Genomic DNA, 12,365 nt, shown 5'->3' with positions numbered 1-12,365 from the left:
AACATACAAAAACCCCCACTCTGATTAAACTTAATTCTAGTGGCAAATATATAGAAATGAATATATAGAAAAATGATAATTAAAAAGCAGACTATATAATAACATGCACAGAGATTATGTTGCTGTATAAAATATATATGCAATAACTGGCATGTGACTTAATAGTCCTCTGATCACTTTTGTTAAATAGTATGTTAATAATTACATTAAGATTTTAAAATTGTGAAATGCTAACAACTCATTTCAGTAATTATTAATTAATTATTATTTATTTATTAACTTTTTTTTTTTAACATTAACATAGCAACTACTTCTGGTCTAATGGAGGGCCCAGGCAAGATACCAGGCCATCGGTACAGAGTATCACATGCCAAGATAGGGAAAAAGAGAATTATGTACCGGGATTCATCAAAAGAGATGAGCAATAAGATTACATATAAAGAAATAAAGAAGCATTCTCTACAATAGCCAATGCACAAACAGAACTATAAACTACATTTAAGGAATTCAGTCTATTAGGATAATAATCTATGTCTGCATTTGATCTAAATGGCTTCATATTTTAAGTAAAATTAAAATATTGCAAAAAAAAGTAAACAAATATATTGATAACTTGTGCTTTCCTTTTATTTCAGATTCTTCCAGAAGTCAATGGGTTTGAGGTACATCCATTGGTAAAAAGCTCATCGTGGTCATAGTTTGATGAGTCTGACATTTGAACATGGCAAACATTGCCCTCCGAAACCTACAATATAAAGGGGGAAAGCTGGTATTATCCTATAATGGCTTAGAATCCAATATAATAAAAGACTAATAAGCACATCGACCGAACGGCGGAACGACCGTTTGCTATGACACGCACTGACTTCCAGGGGGCAGATGCTCAACGCAGGAGCTGCCCCTGGTGGTCAGTGCGCTCCCACAGGGGGAGCACCGCTCAGCCAGAAGCCAGGCTCATGGCTGGTAAGTGCAGTGGCAGTAGCGGGAACCTCTCCCGCCTCCACAGCAGCGCTAAGGATGTCCCAACTGATGGCTTAGGCCCGCTCTCCAGAGGGAGCGGGCCTAAGCCGTCCGTCGGACATCACCCAAGGGTTCCTGGACTGCAAGGGGGTGCAGGCTGGATTTCGTGCACCGGGTCTCTAGTTTTAAAATAATTTCAAATATGGCTAAGATGCCACTACTGCCAATTGACATCTCCAACTTTAACATCTCCTGTTGCAAACCTTCATAAATGTAGAAAGTATATGGACAGTTAAAGACCAATTTTGTGACATTGATTATAAACATTGAAGGTATTTAGTAAAAATCAATAATTATGTGTTTAAATGATGTTTCTAATATCAATTACAATAATGTATCTATTTGAACTAAGGATATGCATTTCATGCATCTGTTCTGAGCAAGGTCAGTTGAAATTAAAGGGAGTTTGAGAATGACCGGTCTTTCCAAAAGAACTACTAATAAGTTCTGAATTTAAAATGTGTTCTTTATTCTTCTTATATGGTCTGAATGGTCTTAAAAGTTTTCCCATTTCTTCACATACCTGTAACTAAAGCTGCTCTCCTAAACATGAGCATAAATGCGTAGGTTTAATAGAAGCAGCATTGGCATTCCAGCATCAAATTACTTGAACTCTACTAAGATTTTTCTGGTCAAATATTTAAGCACAGTAGATTGGTTCATTCCATCTTTTAGCAGCAACAGAAAACAAAATAACCAAAGCTTCAGGGAGGACGCAGGAAAGAGATCCTTACTGAGACCCCTAACAAAGGGAGTAGGGTTCTTCCTCTGTTATCCTGAATGACTGTACTCTCCAGAAGCCCTTCATGTTAGCACTGGATTTTCATCTTGCATTTGCATCTAGTATATCTACTAGAAAGAAGACATACCACTTAGGGAGCCCAATATTGCCTTACCTTGTCCATGTTCTAGTAACAGAATCACTCTTTTCTTTGAAATACCAATTGCACGTATTTTGGGAGGGATAACCACGAGAACTCGCTGAGCCTACCTTCCAGCAGCTTTTCTGCCAAGGAGCATGTGAGGTGAAACTCAAATCTGGAGCTGCTTAGCTGGTAGAACTTGGTTTTGGGTTGCTTGTGACCATCTTGCCTCCATGTCAGAAGAACCTGTCACAGAACTGGAGCTCTGGGCATTTGAAGTTTCCAGTTGCATGAGTCAAATAACTTTCATACTAGTTCAAAGTGAGTTTCTGTCACTCACCTCCCCAGACGTCTTACAATATTATCTGCTGCCTTTTTAACATCCTTTCTGTATCTATTATTTTGTTCAGAAGCATTTTAGACATTACTTACTTTTTGTTGGCAACCACATAAATACAGGGGTTGTAGAATGTAGAAGATTTTGCAAACAGTGGAGCAATGATAGCCATGGAGGGAGGAATCTTCTTTGGGTCCCCAAAAGAAGCCCATAAGCACACAATTGAATAAGGGGACCACGCCACCAGGAACATGAATATCATTATCACAGACATCTGTAAAAGAAATCAGCATTTGCCAAACCGAATATTTAATTAGATAATATATCTAAAATAGCATAAAATTATCTATATTAGAATTTGAGTAAGTTTATGTTATTGATGACATAAAGGAAAAACTGAACCCTTCCCCCCACCCCCGCCCCACACTGCTCTTTGCTCATGTGCAAATAAAGAAGTCACCTATGATAGCAAGAGCTTGTGAGGATACAATGTGAACAAATGTAAAGAAGGCCTCCTTTCTTTTGGTGTGCTAGGGGAGAATACAAAAGCTGGCTTTGATGAAAAGTAGATCTATACCCACTCCTAACCCATTTCTAGTAGCTGTGCTATGGACTCCTGGCATATACCCGTATAGACTAACTAATACATTGTTCAGAACTCAGAAAGTCTCAGGAACTGGTGGTGACAGCTAGCTATGAAGGAGGGGCTGCCCATGGAATTTAAAACAGCTCACTGAAATATGCAAAAAGCAGCACCTAGACTTTCGAATTCCCTCTGCACTCAGGCCTGTCCTCTCCCAAAAGCACCCAGAAGTGTAGGAGGGGTAAAGCAGGGGAACTCAGGTCTGAGGACACTGGGCTCAGCTGAGAGCCAGAGTACTGTACTGAAAAGAGGGGTGCTGCATGCTGTCCCCTTCATGCTCTGAGCCACAGCATACAGGTAGACAGACTTGTATGTTCCACCTAGGAACGTAAAAGAATCTTCTCCTTGGAAAGTGACCAGCCCAGAAGAAAATGCCTAGAGAATCAGATTGTCAGAAAGCCCCCAAAGAAGCATCCCAACAAAAGAGCCCATGCAGAGCCTACAGTCAGCTTTCTAGTGCATCACTTTCAACACGCAAGGACAATCACTGGCCACCAGACACTGAGGAAACACGCAAACTCACAGGCAGAGTTCAAAACGGTTCAGAAAATCAGGAGAAACAAAAAATATGTGAACAGGCAGAAAATGGAAATATATGCATAATAACATCACAGAAGTGAGAGAAGATATAAAACAAGAAGGGACTATTAAAAAGAGTATAAAGTATAAAATAATTTTTTTATCTATAACAATGGTTTTTACCCTATATATAAAAGAGAGCAGAATTGTTTAAAGACAATAGAAAGGGTAAGATCAATGAGTTGAGTCATGCAAGTGCAGGGTCAGATTCTATCTTTATTTAAAATTTGATATTATGTTCAATGCAAAGTTAAGCTTTGCATTAACTCTGATCTTTTTAGTATTGCATTAACTACTTTTCTTATTACTGAGTTTTTGGGGGCCTACTTAAATTTTATACCCAAGGCTTGAGCCTCACTCTCCTCACCTAATCCCAGACCTGGACAAGATTGAGGAAACCTCTCAGAAAGTAGAAACAAAAACAAACAAACAAAACAAGCAAACAAATAAACCCAAAACAGGGACAACATAGGAGAGAAAAGTTTTAGTAATTAGAAGATAAACCCAGGAGACTAAATATCCAAATAAAAGATCCAGGAAAAGAGAACAGAGAATGCAAAGCAGGTGGGAGGTCACCAGAGAAATGATACAAGAACCCCCTAAAGGCAGGACCTGGTTCTTCACTTGCCAAGCACTTACCCAGCACCAGCACATGGCTGAAAAAAGAGCTACTCCAAGCACATCAGCATGAAGTTCCAGAAAACCGGAGACACAGATGCTCCTACCGCTTCCAGGGATCACACACAGACTGCTACAAAGGCTCAGGCAGCAGAATGCTGTCAGCCATTGTTATCAATAGCAACACAGAAGCTAGGAGACTACACAGCATGCCTTCAAAATTCTTTGAAAATCATTTCTCGACTTAAACTTGTATACTATCAAACAATCAGTCCAATATGATAGAATTTTAAGACATTTTCAAGCAGGCAAAATCCTTTGAAATTTACCTCCTGATAACCTTCTCGGGAATCTTCTTGGGAATGTGCTCCACCCAATGAGAGGGAGTAACCAAGGAAAAGGAAGACAGGCAACCCAGACACAGGCGATCCAACTGAGAGAGGCCAAAGGCACTCCCAGCTGGTGATGAAGGAGACCCGAGGTGCCAGCTTTCAGGGCTGTGGTTTTAGAGAACTGCCCATGCAGAGCAGAGCAAGAGGCCTAGAAGTGCCAGGAAGCAAAATTCCAAGAAAAGGAGAAAGTCCCTGATGCACTTAAATATACTGAGAGTAAATTGACGCTGCTGGTGGAGAGATTAGAGATGAATTAGTGACAGGTACACAGAACAGGAAGCAAACAAAACTGCAAAGAGAGGGGGAGGGAGGGAGAGGACAAGAAAGGGAGAGAGTGAAGGAGGGAGAAAGAGAAAGAAAGAAAAAATAAATTATTAACTCCATGGGGAAAAAGTTTGTGTGCGTGTGTTTAAGATTTTTTTTATTGATTTTTAGAGAGAGAGCAAAGGAAAGGAAGAGAGAGAGAGAGAGAGAGAAGCAGAGAAGCATCTACGTGAGAGGGAAATATTAATCAGCTGCCTCCTGCTTGCCCCCTACTGGGGATCAAGCCCGAAACCTGTGACCTAACCAAGAATCAAACCAGCAACCTTTTCAGTGCATGGGGCAATACCCAACCAACTGAGCAACACTGGCCAGGGCAAGAAAAATGTTTTATAAAAAAATGAATCAGGAGAGAACCAAGATGGCGGCATAGGTTAACGCCAGAGTTTGCTGCTTTGAACAACTACTTCAAAAGTGAAACCAAAAAACGGAAGGGACATCACCCAGAACCATAGGAACGCTGGCTGAGTGGAAGTCCTACAACTAGGAGGAAAGAGAAACGCATACGGACACTCAGAGGAGGCGCAATGCTGAAGTCAAATTCTGAGGTGCGGAGTGCGCGGAGTGGGCTGGCGGCGGAGGGCGCGGTTGGCGTTTTCAATCGGGAGGGAGTCGCAGACTCTGAGCTCCAGATCCGGGCGAGTCTTTAGGGACCCAGACTCAAACGGGAAAAGCGGGACTGTCTGGCTTCGGTCAGAGCGAGTGCAGCTTTCTCTCCGAGGTGTGCAGCCATTGCTGGGACTCAGAGAGGCAGAGCCCCTGGGGACAGGACTGTGAGCCGCCATAACTGCTCTCTCGGGCCCACCCTATTGATCCTGTGCGACCCGCCCCACCCAAGCCCTGCACAGAGGCATTTGCTGGATAGCCTCAGGCAAAGGCTAGATTAGCACCTCCCTAGAGGACAGAAGTTCTCTCACTGAAGACACAGCTGATTCTCATAGCCACTTGGCCTGGAGGTCAAACCGTCCCTGGTATTAGCTACAACAATCAAGGTTTAACTATAAGACTGCGCACAAAGACCACTAGGGGGTGCACCAAGAAAGCATAACAAAATGCGGAGACAAAGAAACAGGACAAAATTGTCAATGGAAGATATAGAGTTCAGAACCACACTTTTATGGTCTCTCAAGAACTGTTTAGAAGCCGCCGATAAACTTAATGAGATCTACAAGAAAACTAATGAGACCCTCGATGTTATATTGGGGAACCAACTAGAAATTAAGCATACACGGACTGAAATAAAGAATATTATACAGACTCCCGACAGCAGACCAGAGGAGCGCAAGAATCAAGTCAATGATTTGAAATGCGAGGAAGCAAAAAACACCCAACCGGAAAAGCAAAATGAAAAAAGAATCCAAAAATGTGAGGATAGTGTAAGGAGCCTCTGGGACAGCTTCAAGCGTACCAACATCAGAATTATACGGGTGCCAGAAGATGAGAGAGAGCAAGATATTGAAAACCTATTTGAAGAAATAATGACAGAAAACTTCCCCCACCTGGTGAAAGAAATGGACTTACAGGTCCAAGAAGCGCGGAGAACCCCAAACAAAAGGAATCCAAAGAGGACCACACCAAGACACATCATCATTAAAATGCCAAGAGCAAAAGATAAAGAGAGAATCTTAAAAACAGCAAGAGAAAGAAACTCAGTTACCTACAAGGGAATACCCATACGACTGTCAGCTGATTTCTCAACAGAAACTTTGCAGGCCAGAAGGGAGTGGCAAGAAATATTCAAAGTGATGAATACCAAGAACCTACAACCAAGATTACTTTATCCAGCAAAGCTATCATTCAGAATTGAAGGTCAGATAAAGAGCTTCACAGATAAGGAAAAGCTAAAGGAGTTCATCACCACCAAACCAGGATTATATGAAATGCTGAAAGGTATCCTTTAAGAAGAGGAAAGGAAGAAAAAGGTAAAGATACAAATTATGAACAACAAATATGCATCTATCAACAAGTGAATCTAAGAATCAAGTGAATAAATAATCTGATGAACAGAATGAACTGTTGATTATAATAGAATCAGGGACATAGAAAGGGAATGGACTATTCTTGGGGGGAAAAGGGGTGTGGGAGATGCGGGAAGAGACTGGACAAAAATTGTGCACCTATGGATGAGGACAGTGGGTGGGGAGTGAGGGCGGAGGGTGGGGCGGGAACTGGGAGGAGGGGAGTTATGGGGGGGGGGGGAAAGAGGAACAAATGTAATAATCTGAATAAAGATTTAATTTAAAAAAAAATGAATCGTAAGTTATATAAATGTCTAATCTCTGGGTTGGACACCTGAAACTAATACAATGCTGTGAATAATATCAACTATAAGTGAATAATAAAAATTGTTTTCAAATGAAATACAAATCATTGACTCCTACAGAGATCTGGCATAAATAAAATGTAGAGAATCACAATAATGTAAAATTGACTCTTCATTTAACCAAAGAAGATGAGGAGAGAGAAAAGTGGGTGGGGGGAATAGAAAAGATTGGTGGTGTAAGAGAAATAAATTCTCATTGTCCATAGTAGGAAATCAAGAGGTAATGGTAAACAAAAATATCCAAAACAACAGATAAGCACATTGTTCAACACTGTGGAGGCAAACACCAGACAAAAGAGCCAGAGAGTAAGAATCGTGGGGGTGAGGAGAGGTGACTGCAGGGGCCAGGGGACCACATATGTATAAAAGCTTGATTGCAAAAATATCTTAAGGATTTTAATGTCTTACCTTTGTTACATCTACCTGATCTGCCCAATCTCTGTTGAGGTACTCAGTGCAGTTACTGGTAGCATGACATTTAATGGATCGAGTGACATGGTAATAGCAGTAAAACATCACAGTCAAGGGCACAATAAAATTTATCGCAATAACTGTCATCGTGAAAGAAACAAAAGATCTGAAAATAAGAAAAGGGCATCTAAATCACTACTTATTTAATTGGGGAAGGGAAACAGCATAATTATTTGAAACTAGAGGCCCAGTGCATGAATTCGTGCATGGGTGTGGTCCCTCAGCCTGGCCAGCGATCGGGACTGATAGGGGTCATCTTGGTCAGTCTGATCAGGGTCGATCGAGGTCAGTTGGCTGGGGGGAGGGACCTCGGGAGGTTGGCTGGTTGTGGTACGTTGGCTGTGGGAGCACACTGACCACCAGGGGGAAGCTCCTGCATTGAGTGTCTGCCCCCTGGTGGTCAGTGCGCATCATAGTGACCAGTCGACCAATTGTTCGGTCGACATGTCATAACGGTCACTTAGGCTTTTATACATATAGATAATACTGGCACCATCCAGCAGTCACTATATCATTATATGGCTTAGAATGTATACTTGACTTTTAGCCCATTTAGACTAGGGGTTGGGACCACATTCATTTAGATACTGTCTATGACTGCTTCACAGGCAGAGTGGAATGGTTATAACAGAGACAATCTCACCCTAAAGCCTCAAAATATTCACTTGTCAACCCTGTACAGAAAGAGATTTAGAGTTAGATTTAGTTTGAGAGTTAGAAATTTTCTATTTGTTTTTCTGAGTGATCTTTCACTTTCTTTAAGAAGCTAAATTATCCTCTTTTCCCTAATAAATAGAGAAGAGCATCACCAAGTAGCAAGCAAATTCTTGCCGTGATGGTGCTTTTGCTTCCTGACTCTCTGAAGATACTTTATCACCAAGTGAGTTTGAAAAGATAGGAAGGAGCCAGCCTCCGTGAAAGCCCGAGCTACATGCTGTCTAGTTATATTGACACTCCCTTATCCCTCCCAGATTCTCCCTCCAATGTGCAAATATCAGAAGGGTGTTTGGTATCCCCGTTTCCACCAAAGAAGAGAGAAGAAAGGACAGGGTAGGAGTAGGGCACGGAGGAAGGGACAAGGGGAGCTGGATGGCGTTTACTTGCAAACAAGCGTAATTCAAAGCTTGGAATCACATCACCACCAACAAGGAAGCCCGTCGCCACTCTGTACGGAAAACATTTGATCTGAGCTTAAACTTGAAAGGGTGAGAAAATGTCTACATTAGAAGCACTTCGTTATAAAGTGTGAAAGTGTCTCTTACACATCATTTTTCCGCCAGTTTATGGTACAGGTGGCCCCAGTAGGGTCTGGGGCATAACTAGCCCACCCTATGATAGGCATCAAAGCCCAAAAGAGGCCATTGATCCAGGCCCCCAGAATCATGCTGATGTAGGTGTGGGTGGTCATTCTTCTTCCTATGAACAAACATATGAAATATTAGCCTCATTTTCCCATAATGAAATTCATATCTCTACTTTGTTTTAATTGATTATTCAAAGTTGTTCTCAAGTAGATTGTTTATAGAACACTTCAGCTCACTCAAAGCCTATCCAACAGATAAAAGGATCATTGGGAAGATACGCAGAGAGAAGTGTTTTCCAGACCTGAGGGAGCAGCATCTGCAAAGACCCCAGAGTGGGAAAGGGAGTGGCCAGGACCCCAAAATGAGAGGGCCCAAGCCAAAGCAGGGCCTTGGAGGTGGTTGTGATATTTGGATGTTATTCTAAGTATAATAGTAAATCATTTAAACTTTTGAACAATGATTGTTAGAGAAATAAAACTGATCACGACTGCAACCCATTTACATTCTAAAGTGAATGTGTGTCAAGTGGTACTTAGACAAGATAGGAATTCATTGAGAAAAATGCTGTACCCGCATCAGGATGGCAAATGGTCAGGTATCGATCCATGGCCACAACTGTGAGTAATCCAATACTTGCCATTCCAAAGAAGATATTCAATCCAGCATAAATCTGAAAATCAAAATTGTAAAGAACCCACTGTTCTACACCTCCCAAGAGACAGTTACATTTTTATCCCAGTGCTAGAATATAAATATATTAAACGTTCTAGTATTATACTAATTTTAAAATACATCTTCCATTGTCAAAGTGTAACTGGTTTAATGGAAATTGTTTTGAGACTTCATTAATTAAAATAAAAGTTTAAGACTTGAAGTAAAGCTTCTAACCAGTATACTCGATAAACAGGGGAAAAAACTCTAAAAACAGAAAAATAGGCTATTCATTAAAGAGGAAACTGAATGTTTGTGACATTAAAAAAATGTATACCACATTATGTATTCAAAGAAGTGAAAACTATGGACACCATTTTACTCATCAAAATGGTAAAAATTTAAGTTTGACAATCCCAAGTGTTGGGGAAAATGTGGAGTAACAGAAGTTCTTGTAAGTGACACAATCATTTTGGAGAGCAATTTGGCCGCATCTGATTAAGTTGAAGATGAACATTCTCTAACCAACTTCTCCTAAGCAATGTATCTAAAGAAACATGGGTAAGAACATTCATTGAAACCTTTTTTTATGACAGAAAAGGATTGGGAATAAATGTTCAATAATAGAAAAATAAATATGTTGGCATGTGTTTATAAAATGGCTAAAACTTAAAAATATTGAATAATGAAAGTTGCATAATGCAAACAATATGTTGATACAAAATTTAAAGCATTAAGTATTTAGTTTATGTACACATAAATATGTAGTAAGATTAAGAAAACATTCATGGGAGAGAATGGAATAAACCATTGGGATGGTTTGCAATGACCTTCAACCACATCTGTACAGTTTTTTATCTTTAGAAAGAAAAACAACCTGAAGTACATATTGAAAAACATTGGGGGGGAGGAGGGGAAGATGACAAATGTAATACTGTCAACAATAAAGATTTTTTTAAAAAAGGAAAACATTAAGACTTGACAAAACTGTTTCATGTATGCATGGATATTTATTATTCTGTTAGACTTATTTTGCTCTTTATGATTTTATAGCTTAAAATGGTAAACTTAAAAAATCAGGCAAAAAGTCTTATTTGCCTACTATCTTAACATAAATTAATACTAATTTATTTTCTTGTAATATTAATTTACCTATCAATGTGATAGCTTAACTACATTACTTAGATATATCTTTAATATTTATTTCAAATGAAAGCAGGATATTTCTTTTTGAACTTGCATTTGAATATGCAAGTTTTCACTATTCTTCTCTAGTTGAATGTTGTTAGTTTGGTTTTTTTCTTTTAGGTTGAAAAAAAATTTAAATATAATTATGGCTAGTAATTTCATTTCTCTGGTTAAAGAATATGTTTTCCAATACTCGTGAAATTGTTCTCAAAAAGAGCACTATACCTATTATCTAGGATCTTATTTGATTAAAGCCCATGGGACTTTTTTAGACATTTAAATTTATATCCCTTTAATCTACTTTATTTAACTTTAATTCCGAAGATCTCCAATACCTGGCATCCTGCATACCCAAATTTCCAACTTCCATGCAGATCTGAAGCAGCAGACATGGGATAGCCAATGCTACTGACCCCTATGTCAGTAACAGCCAGGTTCATGATAATTGCATTTGTGGGTGTCCGGAGTTCCTTGTACGTAATGAAGATGCCCAGAACTATTATGTTGCTGAGAATACTTATCGTACCTGAGAACATAATAATCAAATGTATGGATTATAAAAGAATTATTAATTTTATAGAAAACTTTTCTCAGCCCCATGTCACTTCTCTCACATGGTGTTTCAAGATTCAAAGTTGCCCTGGCAAGGTACCTCAGTTGGTTAGAGCATCATCCCAATATGTCAAGGTTGTGGGTTTGATCCCTAGTCAGGGCACACAGAATCAACCTTTAAATGCATAAATAAGTACAACAACAACTCTATGTTTCTCTCTCTCCCTTTTTTATGTCTCTCTAAAATCAACCAATAAATAAATAAATATCCAAAGTAACTTATGATACTAACCACCATTAGCAATGTTTCACGTATCCTCTCACTGACATTGTTATTGGACCTTTACAGCCGGAAACAGTGCAACAATCATCACCCTCATTTACTTGACCACCCCAACTCAGAAAGCAAGTGATTTTGGGAGGTTGGCTAACCATATGACACTGGAATCATCTCTAAACCTATGCTTTTTCTACTGCCTTATGCTGAAATCCTCTGCTTTTCTTCACCCACTTGAAAGTAAAAGTACTATTAAGGGAGTAATTAAACATCCATACCTGCCATAATCAAGTAAGTTGCAACAATATTGTGTTCAGTCTGTGAAAAGACAGAGCCATCTTCATTTTTAAAGTCTGAACTGTTGCTTAAATTATTCTTTAGCATTCTGGAGGGAAGATATGAGACAGCCTTTAATAATTATAAAATGCTGTAAATGCCACTGAGGGAGGAATTTTCAGAACTAATCATTTCCACTTCAAGGTCTCAAAGAATAGCCTTTTCATAGAGGCCCTCCCTTAACAAATGTGATTGGGCTAAAGAGAAAAGGATTTTAATCCCCAGAGCAAGGGAAAACCTTATTAACAAAATAAAGAGAAATACCAGGCCAAACATTTTAACCAATTTGGGCATCAGCCTTATGTCTAGAGATTATCAAACATCCCATTTAAACAATAAACAAACTCAGAAAATCAGTGCAGGAGCTGACTTAACTGTTCTCTGCTGGAAATCAGTTCTGAAATTAAGAGCCAGGCTTAGTCCTAAAACCATTGAGATTAAAGTCCCTGTTTTCAGTTGATCCTTTAAAGTATTTCCATTTCAGATACTT

The 12,365-nt window shown here is 39.5% G+C and overlaps 1 protein-coding gene across 1 annotated transcript; it reads right to left on the bottom strand.

The window, feature by feature from the left end:
- Positions 1 to 532: 532 nt before the first annotated feature.
- Positions 533 to 11,923, bottom strand: RRH (retinal pigment epithelium-derived rhodopsin homolog; the record flags this gene model as incomplete). The annotated part of the gene is made up of 7 exons (XM_081107503.1): positions 533 to 745; positions 2,316 to 2,494; positions 7,505 to 7,673; positions 8,830 to 8,983; positions 9,442 to 9,541; positions 11,046 to 11,236; positions 11,818 to 11,923. The coding sequence occupies 7 exons, from the start codon at positions 11,921 to 11,923 to the stop codon at positions 649 to 651; spliced, it is 996 nt and encodes a 331-aa protein (XP_080963629.1). The 3' UTR covers positions 533 to 648.
- Positions 11,924 to 12,365: the final 442 nt, after the last annotated feature.

This window comes from Myotis nattereri, assembly GCF_964212035.1.
Source record: "Myotis nattereri genome assembly, chromosome: 1".
Lineage (NCBI taxonomy): Eukaryota > Metazoa > Chordata > Mammalia > Chiroptera > Vespertilionidae > Myotis > Myotis nattereri.
This window is presented reverse-complemented; position numbering and strand designations above follow the sequence as displayed.